Below are 13,803 nucleotides of genomic sequence, written 5' to 3'. Positions count from 1 at the left end.
CTTTCATATCTGTTCCATGCATCCAACCACACCTAACACCTGGGAGTTATTAGCTCTGGGCCTCATCATGGATCTAACGCTTTCTTTTCACCTGAATATGGTAATGGTGTAGGCAAAAGTCAGGTCTGAGCCAGCCCTGAGTAGGATTTGCATTCTGAGCAATCATTTGTATCTCTGACAAGAGAAAAGGCAGAAGTGGCCCTGTCACAGCCTATGATCTGAGTTTCAGCATGGCATAAGTTTGATTGCATTGTGTTAGTGCAGCCTGGCTTTTTGAATGGATTGCTTCAGAGTACTTTCTTTTCCTTCCCCAGCTCGGTGATTTGGTTGCCCTGGTCCGTGGCAAACTGTCCAGGATGCAGCGAGCAGTGTTGTCAGCTCTTATTGTGATTGAGGTCCACGCCAAGGATGTTGCAGCAAAGCTGATTGAGGAGAATGTAACGAGCATGAATGATTTCGAGTGGATCTCCCAGCTCAGGTTAGAGAGCATTGCTGTTGAACCTCACCTGGCCTCCCTGGCCAGCTGTGTCCATGACAAATGGAAACAGAAGTTTGAGCCATCTGTAAGCAGTAGTCCTGAGTTACCTCTAACATGAGGAGTGGGATTAAAGGCTACTAAGGATGCTAGTTCTAAGGCATCTGAGATAGACCTGGTTTTGATGGCATCCACTTTGGCAGTATAAACTAACCCATCCCATGATGTTTCATTGTGAAAAGACATCCTCCTGCCCAAGGAGTGCAATGCTTGATCTCAGGTCCTGTGAGAACTCCTGTCCACCCTGTTGTGTTACCTTATTCCTTCTTCTCTCAAGAGGGAAATCCCTTGAAGTGCAGGTCTCCATACCTGCAGGCTGTGGTCTCGTGAGCTGCTGTTCTGTCTGCCAGCCAGTGTTTATCTTTCTGCTGTCATATTCACTCATCATTAGGTACTACTGGACAAGGGAGGACCTGTACATCAGAGCAGTCAATGCTGAATTTATCTATGGCTATGAGTATCTGGGGAACACTGGACGTCTGGTTATCACACCCCTCACTGACAGGTAAAGAGATCGTTTTCTGGGTAATGTGTATTATTTTTCTCTTTTCTGGTTTTTTTTCCTTCTGGATGAACAGAATTAAACCAAGGATCTGACCAAGTGGGTCTTACTGCTTACTGTATGTAAATAGAAACCATTTGTACAGTAAAGTACTACCTGAGATGAGGGCATAGGAACACCCTGGCATTGGTAACTACTGTATTGCTGGTGATCAGTGCTCAGGCTGATTGCTTTCACTCTCCTAATTCTTAATGTAGTGCTTTGACTCATATAAAATGCCCAGCTGATAGCTAAGGAGCTCTTCTAGAAGCCAGCAGATAGCATCTAGTACTCTAGGATATGCATCAGAAATAATAGTTTTACCTTTTTGTAACTGTCCTTTTTCTGGAGAGTGAATTTGTAGCCAGTGGCAGAAGGATTTATCCCTGCAGGCCCCTGTGAATACTAATCAAGGCCACATAGCTAACTCCTTTGCAGAATGCTGCGTATCAAAGCAGTTTTGCAGAATAATGAATGATGGATTCCTCCTTGTCCCCAGCTGGACAGATCATGTCTCCCTTACTGAAATCAGTAGTACAAATGCTTTTTTTCATCATGTGGTCTCTTCTTTGTCGTAGGTGTTATCTGACACTTACAGGAGCTCTGCACCTGAAATTTGGAGGAGCACCTGCAGGACCAGCAGGAACAGGCAAAACAGAAACAACAAAAGACCTGGGCAAAGCACTAGCAATCCAAACTGTAGTGTTCAACTGCTCTGACCAACTCGACTTTATGGCAATGGGAAAGTTTTTTAAGGGATTAGCCAGGTACAATGAAATACTGCATGTCATTATTGAGGAGTGGGTAGGATCCAGGAATGCTGGCCACTAGGAATTGGTGGGTATTTTTCACAGCAGCCCAAAAGAACAAGCAAAGCCCTAGTAAGGGAGTTAATGAGTTCCAGAATAATCAAGGTTACAAAATTCCAGCCAGAAAGGAGGGACACTGGATCCAATTAAAGAAAAAAAAGATAAAAGGAGATCCTGTTCATTTAAGGCAAAATTAAAATGCTTTGCACTAATCCACAATGCACTAATCCACCTGTGCAAATGTTTGCAGCTTTGGCCTTTATTTTAATATCATACTTGTTGAACTGAGATTCAGCCCAGAAGCTGCTTAATCTTAAGAAGAAGTGAATCTGCTGAGAATATTCGAAATTGAGCAGCCAAGAGAGACAGCTCTAAGCCCTGAGGGATCCTCTCAGAGAAGCTTCTCTCTTCTCTATGTTTCAAACAGAGCTGGTCCAATTAGTCTGTTGCACACTGGTGAATCTGAATTAGTTACTTCGACAAAAGCGATATTCTTTTCTCAGATGTTTTCTTTGTAAGTTATTTAACTTCTTTCTTAAGCCATGCCTTGTGGGAAGATCACCTTCCTCATATTCATGCTTCCAGCTTTATACATAGTCTCCCAAATTCTAAAAAATGGACTTAAGAGTTGTCTAAATTGTATCTGCAACATTTACAACTCAGGTACAAACCAGGAATTCAACATGACACCTCTTTAAAGCTCAAATCTAGAACATGCAGAATTTGTCCCAGGCTATAGGATCAGTTATTGCCATGGTCACTCATCACATGGCCTGGGATGCAAAGTCAGGGTGAGAGGCTACAGCCCCTTCCACCATCCCAGGGCACTGTGGCTGTGTCACTGCCTGCCATGGGACATAAAGGGCCTTTGGGGTTCACTTCTAGTCTCTGTTTTACCTACCCAGTATGTGGATTTGTAATTTCTAGATCTAGCTGAACTCTTGACTGCTCCTGTGGGATGTTCCTGACTCCTTCCATCTTTCCTTCCCTGCCCAGCTCTGGCGCGTGGGCTTGCTTCGATGAGTTCAACCGCATCGATATCGAGGTGCTGTCTGTGGTGGCCCAGCAGATCACAACCATCCAGAAAGCACAGCAGCAGAGGGTATGTAAGGAACACGTGGATACAAAGGCAGACAAAAAACTCTCCACTTGAGCTAGTTCAGGCAAGTCCTTGTCCCTGCAAACCTTCATGGGGGACTGCTTCACTTCAGTGCTCAGGGGTGACTTGGACAGACATCTTTAAGCTTGGAGAGCTTTGAACAATGTCCTGGCTGTGGTGCATTGTATCAGATCATTACACAGCCAGCATGCTGGGGGGCGAGGCTTGTAACCCAAGTGTGTGCTGCCACAGTTGCCCACACTCTCACGGGCTGAAGTAAATCTCAGCTTGAGCTGCAGTGCCAGCAGACTTTGGTGTGGGAGACACTCTGATGCAGATCCACTGAGCTGATAAAAATCAGAGCTGTGATAAAGGCAGCCAGTGTTCTGCCATGAGTTGCTCAGCACTCAATTTGTCTAAATGTGTTATCCAAGCTTTGGTGGATTCGCAAAACCCAGGATGTGCAGAAAAATGCACATTCATGCACACACAGAGCTGCATTGGAAAGTGAATTTTTGGCTTTAATGGAGACTCAGCTGTCAGCCAGTCTAGCAGCCAGTCTCTGCTTTGTTCTCTGGAGGCTCAGAAGGGTTAAGACCTGAATCTCCTTGACTTTGGCTTGGAATTAGAAACTTGCTCTCCGTAAATTCTTCTGCATTACTTTATCCCCCATCTGAAATTACTACCTACACAGTTTTAAAAAGGATTTAGGTTTCTCTTTGCCCTTTTTGCCATGAATTAATTCAGGTCTGATCTCTACCGCGAAATAAATGGAAAGATGTTTGTTTACAGCTGGAGAGAGAGGAGTCTGTTCAAGAGTCAAAAAAAAAATTTATCCTATCAGTAAATCTTCCATGATCCCAGTTTCTTATGCAGGGGAAAATATTGCTGGTAATACTGGATTCCTGCAGTGGGACCAGATTGAGTCACTACAGTTGTGGGCAGCTGTGTGTGTATGCGCTTGATAATTTAACTACTAAAAGCCATTGTTCTTTTCATGGAAGATGCTGCTACATTATTTAATTTGTAGGTCTGTTCTTTGAGGATGATCATATTTGTAATTTTCCAGGTGGAGTCCTTCATATTTGAGGGCACAGAGATCCCACTGGTGCCATCCTGTGCTGTCTTCATCACAATGAACCCGGGGTATGCTGGGCGTACCGAACTGCCCGATAACCTGAAGGTGAGGAGGGGAGGCTGCATAGACAGAAAGCAGAGGGGCAACACAGGTGCTGCAGGCTACCTGGACCCACCAGTGTGTCTATGGCAAGGGTTAGGAAGCAACACTTCTGGAAAGTTTCTAGACTTTGAGATTTGAAACACAATATGTAAGCAAATGGCAGTCCTCGGATTGCAGTCTGCTGACAGGTGCCAGGCACACTCATGCTGTGACCTGTAAACAGTCTTGGATAGATACTCAGCCTTTCCAGTTTGCTGGGAAAAAAAAACAAGAAGCAACAGATTTTTGATCTTGTGTTGGATCTGTATGTTTCAGGCTCTCTTTCGTCCTGTGGCTATGATGGTCCCAGATTACTCCATGATTGCTGAGATCTCACTCTACTCCTTTGGGTTTAATGAAGCCAAAGTCCTTGCAAAGAAGATCACCACAACATTCAAACTATTGTCAGAGCAGCTCAGCTCTCAGGTAGATGCCTTAATGTCCATGAATGTTTTTTCTTAATGTGAGGCTTTCTCAGCCTAAGCACAAAGTGCCTGGATGGTTCTCCTGGTGCCTTGTGATAGCATATCTCAAAAAGGTCACCCATTCTTCATCTTCCTCCCTCCTTTCTGGATCTCATTTCTGCACCTGTGTGGCTGGACTTGCATTCACCCTAAGTCCTAGATAATATTACAGTGTCAGGACAGTTCAGCCAAGCAGCCTTACCTGCTTTTCCTTCCATCTAGGATTTTTCATCCTGCAGTTATTCATGTCTTCTTCACTTGTAGCCTGTACAGCTGAGGACTAGTTAGTTGTTTCAAGGATCCTGAGAACAGAATTGGATGAAGGAGTTGTTCTGAAGGCATAACTCTCTCATTTTGTTTTCTTATCTGCTAACTGAGTGCATGCATAGGTTTCCTCTTTTTTAGGTGGTGCTTCTCTATCTGATGACATTGTTTCCTCTGTGCATTTTCCAGGACCACTATGACTTTGGGATGAGAGCTGTGAAGACTGTCATCTCAACAGCTGGCAACCTCAAAAGAGAGAATCCTGATATGGACGAGGTAAATGTGCCTGCAGTTCACACTGCCATAGACTAATGTGGCCTTATAAGAGAGGAATGATCTCTGAAGTCCTGAGTTCTTTAATCCTTGCAGGAGCTCATCTGCCTGCGGGCTATTAGGGATGCCAACGTACCCAAATTCCTGCAGGATGACCTCAAGCTCTTCAATGGTATTGTCTCAGATTTATTTCCAAACATCAAAGAAACGCCTGTTGATTATGGCATCCTGGAAGAAGCCATCCGCAAATCCTGCATCCAAGCGAATCTGAAGGATGTTGATGGTGAGAGAAAAGGCTCTCCACGAGCTCCCTCTGGGTCTGGGCTTTCAGTCCAGTGTGCTGTCCTAGGAAAGAGATGTGCTCCAAGACCAACTGTGCATCATCTTCCTCTGCAGGTTTTGTGACTAAGGTCATCCAGCTGTATGAGACCACTGTGGTCCGTCATGGCCTTATGCTGGTGGGACCAACAGGTTCTGGGAAGACAAAGGTATGGATGAGACACTGTGCTGGCCCCAGCAAACCATCACCCCCCTAGCGATGCAGAGGTTTAAGTTTCACGGAAGACTCACACTCTGGCATTTCCAGCTTCTCTCAGACAGAAGTCTGGGCACGAAGATGCTGCCAGTTAGTACTGATTTATAGCCATGGGAAAGTATATTACTAGCTCACTTTTTGGGTTGTGAGTTGTGAGATTAGAACAAGGCTTATTAGCTCTGCTGCAGATTTTTAAGGCTGAGACATGCTTTGACATCTCGATGTGCTTCAGGCCTCTTGCACAGGAGATCTAACTGCATGTAGAATGCTTTATTTCTGTGCTTTTATTTCAGCCAGGCATCTTTTTACTATGATATTACCCTCCACTCTGTCTCCTTTCTCACTGCCTTTTGAATGCAGTTGCTGTGAGAGCAAGAGGCTTTGTCATCCTGGAGCCATGGCAGTTAACTCTCTGGCTGTCCTGCTTTTGCAGAGTTATGAAGTCCTGGCAGCTGCAATGACATCACTGAAAGGTCAGCCTGCAGCCAGTGGTGGGAATTACGAAGCAGTCAACTACTTTATACTGAATCCCAAATCCATCACAATGGGCCAGCTTTATGGAGAGTTCAACTTGCTAACGCATGAGTGGTAAAGTACAAAACCTTCTTTCCTCCCTTCCAGACAGAAAACACTTTTCTGGTCTTGAGCGTCTTCTCTTCAAGGCTGAGAACCGTTTAGGGTGGTGGCGCAAAACCAGAAGCGATCAAGTCCTTATCCTCACCCAGCTACAATAGCCAGTCACGGAGATTTAAGCTGACATCTTTTATTGTGCGCTTGGCCCGTCTGCCGGCACATGCCCAGACAGTTCCTGCAGCTCAGCTCGCAGCATTAACTGCATAACAATAATTCAATAGCTTTGGAGCACATGCCCCTGCTCTAAGATACAGCAGCTTAAAAACACTCGCTTTGCTTCTGAAGAAAAGTGACCTCTGTGCTGTGCACTTGAATTGTTCTGTGTAAATGCACTGGTAGCCTTGAATGATGAGGAGTGACTTTCAGGCATAAAGAGGCATTTCATTCCCGTTACCAGGACTCCTGTTTGCTTGCATGTTTTGGAAACAAGAACCAATGGTCCATTTGCCCTCTTTGCAGCCGGGTCCTACTGCTTATGTTTTCATATGTGACCTGAGGTTGACTTTGCAGCTCACTTTATCCAGAATCTAAGGTGTGAGAAGCAGTGTGAATCTCCCTTTGGCCCTGTCATCCAGCATTTGCTTAGGGGCAAAGCTAAAAATTGTGTTCTGTAAAATGAGGGAAACTAAATATATATGAAGCTAACTACCTCTAGGAAAAGTGCAAGCAAGTAAACATTACTGATGCTGAGACCAGAGCTTCCCAACTTAGAATCTGGTGTATATTTGCTGAAGGACATTTTATAGGATGTTCCAATTAAGCTCAACAGTTTTATTTATGATGTGACTCAACCCAAGGGCAGCACACAGGCACATCAACATGACAGAAAGAAAAATACAGCAGCCATGTAAAATGTATTTACAGACAAATCCATCTGTTTTAATCAGCTGAGCTTTAGAACAGGCAGTTTTCCCTTGATCTCAGTAACAATATCCTGGACTTCACTAGCATTATAAAAATAACAAATAATTATTTAATAGCAGGAGTGGAGTCTATCCAGGGTCTGAATGGAAATTGCACTCCAGGTTTCCATGTGTAGATTAAGTTCTTGCTGTCAACAGCCAGCATTCCTTGTGTCTGCTCTCCTGTTCACCAGCTCCAGCACCACCTGGGTTCACAGACAGTTGAGGATGGGGAACTTAAGTTATAAAGAGGGTAGGGACGTGCCCTTTAGCCTGGATTTATCCTTGTAACCCGAGTCTGCCTTTATACTTGGTGGAGAAAAAGAGGCACCTCAAGAGAGCAGATAACCTGCCTGTGACCTGAACTGGATGCTAGCAAGGCCTCTTGTTATTGAGGAGAGAGAAGGGAAGCTTGATGTTTTACAGTTAAATGATATGAATTCCAGATCTTAATGCCCAAAGAAATTGTTTCATGGTGTCACTCAGGCTGAGATGTTTGTCTCAGTAAAAAAAGGAATGAAGTGGACCTTTATGCAGCTCATCAAAAAGGGAGGCACAGGTATCCTTGGGCAGATAAACCAGGGTAATATTCTGGCTCTGTTGCCTTATATGGTGGGAACTTTGCCATTGATTTCAGCAAAAGCAGAATGGGCCAAGCCCTGCCTTCCTCACACCTTTCAGGACAGATGGGATCTTCTCCACACTGATCCGTCGGGGAACTGTGGCCACTGACACCACCAGGAAATGGTATATGTTTGATGGGCCAGTTGATGCTTTGTGGATTGAAAACATGAACACAGTGCTAGATGACAATAAGAAGCTGTGCCTCAGCTCAGGGGAAATCATAAAGATGACAGAGGTAACTCATCCCTCTCGCTTTTGCTGCCTGTTGTCTGTACTCCCCTCTCCCAGCACTGAAAGATGTATCAAAAGTGAACAAGTCCTTATCCTTCGTTTTGTTTTACGATTTCCAGAGCATGACCATGATGTTTGAAGTCCAGGATCTGGCTGTTGCTTCCCCTGCCACAGTCTCCCGCTGTGGCATGGTTTACCTGGAACCCAGCATCTTGGGGCTGGACCCCTTCGTTGAATGCTGGCTGAAAAATATCCCAGAAATCATGCAGCGCTTCTCACAGAAACTAGCATCTCTCTTCAAGAAATTCCTCAAGGTGAGCTATTGTGCCATTCCAGCCTTCCCAGGGCTTAAAGCTTGTCAGCTTGCATATCAACCAGCACAGACTTGTCAAGGCCTGGATTTAAATGCCATTGTGGGAACAGTTCAGACTACCAGCATACAAACTGCTCTGTGAATTTTCTGGGTTTAATAGATGTTACTCACTGATCCCTGTGGATGTGACTTAGTCTTATTGGTCATTAAAGTTTATTTTATTTCATTTTAAAATTATTTTCTGGACAAAATCATCCCATGTGCAGCACTGCTGCTTACAGTGGAGTAACTCCAGGGAGAAAGTTGTATGAACCTGTCTTGTTATTTCTACTCTGCTGCTAAGCCATTATTGTAATGAGTAACTTGGAGATACAAAGGAAAGCTCCAAAAGGAGCAAACCATTTAACAGCAGTGGTGCCACAAAATGCACATCACTGCTGTGCAGAACCAAAAGGCAGGCCCAGTGGTTTCCTGGGGTTAAGAACGAACCTAGGGGTTTGACTGGCTTTTCTCCAGTCAAAACAGTGATACTTGGGATGCAGTTGGAAATGGCAGCATTTTCAGTCACTGTACATGCTAAACATAGCATGAGGGAGATAAGGAGAAACCAGAATGAGAAGGTAAAACCAAAGGCAGCTGTGCTGTATGGTGACACTGAGCTGTTCCTGCCTTTCCTTACAGGATGCCATCGAATTTGTCCGGAGCTCTGTGAAGGAGATAATTGCCTCAACAGACAGTAACCTCACAAGGAGCCTCCTCGTGCTCTTGGAATGTTTGTTTCAGCCTTTCATTCCCATTAAGGTAGGATTTTGCTACCTCTTTCACTGTTATTTGTGCCTGTAACTCTTAAGGACACCAAGTCATGCAGAGGGTTAGTCACCAGAGAACAAGATGTTGGTGCAGAAAGGTCATGCTGTAGCTCATCTACGGGGCAGAAGTAATATGACATCCTGCAAAGCATAGGTAAACCTGGAAGGATTATGCTCTGCCCACTGAAGAAACAAAAGATAAGCTCCATGCCTACCAGGCTGGAGGGCAGAGGTTCACTTTTATTTATAGCAGAGGGAATTGGAGAATAAGTGGAAAGCAGAGATCAGAGCTGAGCAGCGATGCACTTCAGATTGCAGGTCCTTTGAGAATTAGTACTGGAGAAGGCTGGACAATTTTCAAATTAAAAACCTAAGATTAAATTCTTCTCCCAGCTCCTGTTGAGTGACGTTAGTTCAGCAAGGGGAGTCTCTCAAGTACACCAATAAAACAACAACTTCTAATCCGCAGAATATATTAACAAGGCCTGTGAAAAGCTGGCTAGAAAAAGCTACGTAGAAGCTGAATAGAATTACGAAAAAATTAAGAGTCTGGGGTTTGTGTGCCTTAACCATGGCTGAGAACTTTTTTTCTGCTTGTCTCTGGTTCTAAGGGAATTAAGACGATTCCCCGGGAGAAGGCTGCTCGTATGGGAGAGCTGATTGAACCCTGGTTTATATTTGCCTTGATCTGGAGTGTGGGCGCTACTGGAGATGCCCAAAGTCGCATGGCCTTCAGCTCGTGGCTCAGAAATAAGATGGCAAAGGAAAAGGTGAGTAAAGGAAGAGCAGATCCTCTCATTATAGAGGAATTAGTAATGATGGATGGCGGTCAGAGCTTCTTGAATGTCTGGAGGCTTTGGATGGACTTCCTCCTGGCATCTTGGCTACTCCCTTTAAGTCTGTCTCAAACTTAAAGGGACCATTGGAGCTGGAAGTTCTGGGAGAAATCTGAGCCCCCCTGGCCTGGGTAGCACCCCATTAGCTAAGTTTTCCCTGAAGTAGTGCAGATCCTCCTATGAATTCAGCTGAGTGGCAACCAGGTTCACCACAGCTTTTTTTCTCACAGATCCAGTTACTTTTCCCAAAAGAAGGACTGGTTTATGACTATAAGCTGGATGATGCTGGGCTTAGTAGTACTGAAGAGGATGTGGATGAAGAGGTCATTAGAGAGGTAAAATATTTCACCTCCAAAATGGGTAATCTAGGGGGAAGGACCAGGAAGCAGCACAGTCCTGGAGGATTTGGTAGGATTTTCTCATCAAGGGCGAATAAGAAAGGCCTATAGGAACCAAACAAGAATGTTTAATCAAAATCAAGCTTTTTGCTGAATCAAAAAGGCAGCTTCTTGCCTTCAGTATTGTGAAGTAGATCTTTCAAATCTACTCAAACCAGCCAAAGGCTGGTCAATTGAGACTTGAGTGCCTCTGTCAGTGCTCAGGAAAGTGAGAGAGCTCTACAGGTGTGGCTGCTGGAGAAGGACAAAGAGAAGCTCAGATGGATAGATCTACCTGTGTTAAAAAGTAGTGCACAACAGCAGAAGAGCTGTGTGCAGCAGAGTATAGAGTAGCAGCAAAGCAGACAAATATGCCATCTTTTTCACAGGAGACAGCAGTAGGGCATGTCAGGGCCATCTTGACTGACAGTCAACAGCCTCTGGGCTGAAAGGAAGTTAAAAAAGAGGGAAAACACTTCCCCTTCCTGAAATCAAAGAAAAGAGCCCTACATAAGCATCAGATGCTTAATGGAAGCTGCCAGTGTGGTCAGAAATACAGATCTTCTCCTGTGTTCTCCAGCACATCCCTGGCAGAACCTCTGTCTCACTTGTATAGTGGCCTCTGGGAGGTTCATCCGCAGCTTGAATCTAGCAGAAGTCATCAATGTCTTGTACAAGTACAGAACCTCATGTGCCTCTGAGTGCGACGTGGCTGATGGCACCAAATGTGAAGACAGGATCCCAAATAAACCCCTTTTGGCCCTCTGCCATGGGCAGAATTCCCATTCTTGCAAATATCACAAGTGCTCCATCCCACTTTGATCCCAGTTCTCAGAAGGGAGGGCAAGTGTGTTGCTGCTGGAGCAATAACCTCTGACTCTTGGGCTCTCTCCCGCTCAAAAGAAACGAGTCAAACACTCAGAGCATTGCCATACAGAAAGATAAGGGTGGCAAGACTAACAGAGGGGCTGGAAACCTGAATTCCTCATCAGAATCTGAGCTAATACACAAGGAGTGGTGACAGGGAAAACAGCAGAAATAGTTTTCTTTTCCTGTAAGGGATAGATGTGACTGCCCCCTCTAAGCAGACTCATATCTTTCAGGTGCACTGGGAGGTGTGGCTGGACCCTACAGCAAAGTTCACCATGGTTCCAGATACCAACTTCTGTGATGTTATTGTGCCCACGATGAACACAGTCCGCATGGCATATCTGCTGGAGCTGTTGCTCACCAACTATAAGCCAGTATGTGCCCAGCCTTGTCTTTGAATTTTTGATTCAACCTTTTCCTCTCCCAGTGCAGTCAGAATTTAACAGCTACCTGACACTTTGAGATTATTTCCCACTCCCATGGATTTGTATTTCTCTGCTCAAAATCTGTGCTTAAGCCCTAAGAGTTCTCCATTCAGTCCCCAGGCACCATGCCAGTGCCCCAAAGGTGTGTCAAGACTCATTTGTTTAATCAAAATGCAGCAATTGCTAGATAGCCCATCACCATCCCTCTTTACCTGTTTCCTACAGTTTGATTTCATGCTTCTCTGGTTGGATTCCATCCACACCAGGAGATCTGTTAGGCAGCTGACCTTACTGAAGAAACAAGCCTAACCTTTTGATTCCTAAGTGAGCAGTAACCTGCATTTCCTCCAGCAAATGTGAGAGTGCTGGGAAACACAGACTGCTTGCCTGGTGTTATGCTGCATTGCTGATTGTGCTTCCAGGTTCTCTGCATTGGTCCCACTGGCACAGGGAAGACTCTCACAATTGCAGACAAGCTTTTGAAGAACTTGCCTAACAAATACATCACCCACTTCCTGATGTTTTCAGCACGCACCTCTGCTAACCAAACCCAGGATCTCATTGACAGCAAACTGGATAAGAGGCAAGATTCCTTTCTGTGTGTGCAAAAGCAGCGTCCCTGAGCTCAGTGTTTCTGTCAACTTGGCCATTTAATTTCATCCCAAGACCTGAAGGGGCCGCAAGCACGAACAGCTGTGGATAACAAATAGAACACACAGCACATCTGAGCTGGGATTGTGAGAGCCAGTAAAAGCTTAATATAATGGCAAGAAAGTGAGAAGGATTAGTGAGGGTCTGTAAGAGTTGTTCCAATTCTAGTTTTTCCAGAAATACTACATTTCACAGCACAGGTGCTTGCAAACCCTGGTGTGGGATCTTTACAGAAAGTGATGAAGGGAAAAAATGTGGCTGCCCACCCGCAGTCCCACTCCCCACAGCTAACAGCTTCCATTTTGCCTCCCTGGTCAGCCACTGCTTTGAAGTTTCCAACAGATTCATGGGCTCAAATTTTGCTTTTATTTGCACCCATTTATTCACTGACATTGTGCATAAGTAGACAAAATTTCACTTGTGTTTGGAAAGAAGCCAGCGCCTCAAACATTGCTCCAGATTTTTTCCATATGAAGGCCCTTATAATGGAGTTTATTAAGTATAAGAATAGCTGAAACTGTTGATTCAGGAAACACCTGGAGATTAAAAAAAGTGCTTTTGGATCAAGATAGGAGTACCTTTGCAATAGTTGTCCTGTGTCCTTTCATGGGTTCTCTCCTTACAGGCGGAAAGGTGTGTTCGGGCCTCCGGTTGGTCGGTACTTCATATTTTTTATTGATGATTTGAACATGCCCATGCTGGAGCAATATGGTGCTCAGCCACCCATCGAGCTGCTGCGGCAGTATATGGACCACCAGGGCTGGTACGACCGGAAACAGATCGGTACGACCCAGATCCTGAGCCCAGAGCTCTTGGCGAAAGTTGGCCTGTTAGATACGTGTACCTGCTGTGGGAATTTGTGGCCAGGGTTTTCAGCTATGACTTAGCATTCATTCCTGATTTTGCACTCTTCAAGGTACTTTTAAGAATCTGGTAGATATTAATTTTGTCTGTGCCATGGGACCTCCTGGAGGGGGAAGGAATCCTGTCACTCCACGCTTCACTCGCCATTTCAACTACCTCTCCTTCACCGAGATGGATGACAGCAGCAAGAAGACTATCTTCTCCAACATCCTTGGCAGCTGGATGGGTAAGTCCTGCAGACAACTGCCACCTTCTCCTCATATTGGAAGTCACCCTGCTGATAATGGAGGTTGGAAGGGGAGGGATTAATACTGATGATCCAATCAAAATATTGGAAGCTGAAACTTGCAGTCACTTGAAGATGCTTTTGGGAAAGTGTTGTATGAATCTTAGCAAACAGAGAGCTCATACACTGTTTAATCTCAGGGCCAAACACTGCTCGTGCAAATCAGCAAACTTCAGCTTTAGCTTTCACTGTTCCACAAGATATAATATAGCCTGGGCCTTTCAAAGAGGATTTCATTTGTGA

At 44.9% G+C, this 13,803-nt stretch overlaps 1 protein-coding gene across 6 annotated transcripts in view; it reads left to right on the top strand.

Moving 5' to 3' along the window:
• Positions 1–13,803, top strand: part of DNAH1 (dynein axonemal heavy chain 1) — an 88,281-nt gene that overhangs the window by 48,051 nt on the left and 26,427 nt on the right. For all 6 annotated transcript variants that reach the window (XM_032698800.1, XM_032698799.1, XM_032698803.1 and 3 more), the window contains 19 exons: positions 315–478; positions 927–1,040; positions 1,655–1,843; positions 2,882–2,987; positions 4,054–4,167; positions 4,480–4,629; positions 5,121–5,207; positions 5,301–5,487; positions 5,601–5,692; positions 6,173–6,327; positions 7,956–8,133; positions 8,249–8,443; positions 9,124–9,243; positions 9,863–10,021; positions 10,318–10,422; positions 11,568–11,708; positions 12,182–12,342; positions 13,036–13,193; positions 13,327–13,500. In XM_032698800.1, coding sequence (XP_032554691.1) covers positions 315–478; positions 927–1,040; positions 1,655–1,843; positions 2,882–2,987; positions 4,054–4,167; positions 4,480–4,629; positions 5,121–5,207; positions 5,301–5,487; positions 5,601–5,692; positions 6,173–6,327; positions 7,956–8,133; positions 8,249–8,443; positions 9,124–9,243; positions 9,863–10,021; positions 10,318–10,422; positions 11,568–11,708; positions 12,182–12,342; positions 13,036–13,193; positions 13,327–13,500 — 2,749 coding nt within the window. The remainder of the gene's footprint in view (positions 1–314; positions 479–926; positions 1,041–1,654; positions 1,844–2,881; positions 2,988–4,053; positions 4,168–4,479; positions 4,630–5,120; positions 5,208–5,300; positions 5,488–5,600; positions 5,693–6,172; positions 6,328–7,955; positions 8,134–8,248; positions 8,444–9,123; positions 9,244–9,862; positions 10,022–10,317; positions 10,423–11,567; positions 11,709–12,181; positions 12,343–13,035; positions 13,194–13,326; positions 13,501–13,803) is intronic.

Source organism: Chiroxiphia lanceolata, chromosome 11 (assembly GCF_009829145.1).
Source record: "Chiroxiphia lanceolata isolate bChiLan1 chromosome 11, bChiLan1.pri, whole genome shotgun sequence".
Taxonomy (NCBI): Eukaryota; Metazoa; Chordata; class Aves; order Passeriformes; family Pipridae; genus Chiroxiphia; species Chiroxiphia lanceolata.
Note: the sequence above shows the minus strand (reverse complement) of the source record. Positions and strands in the feature narration are given on the sequence as shown.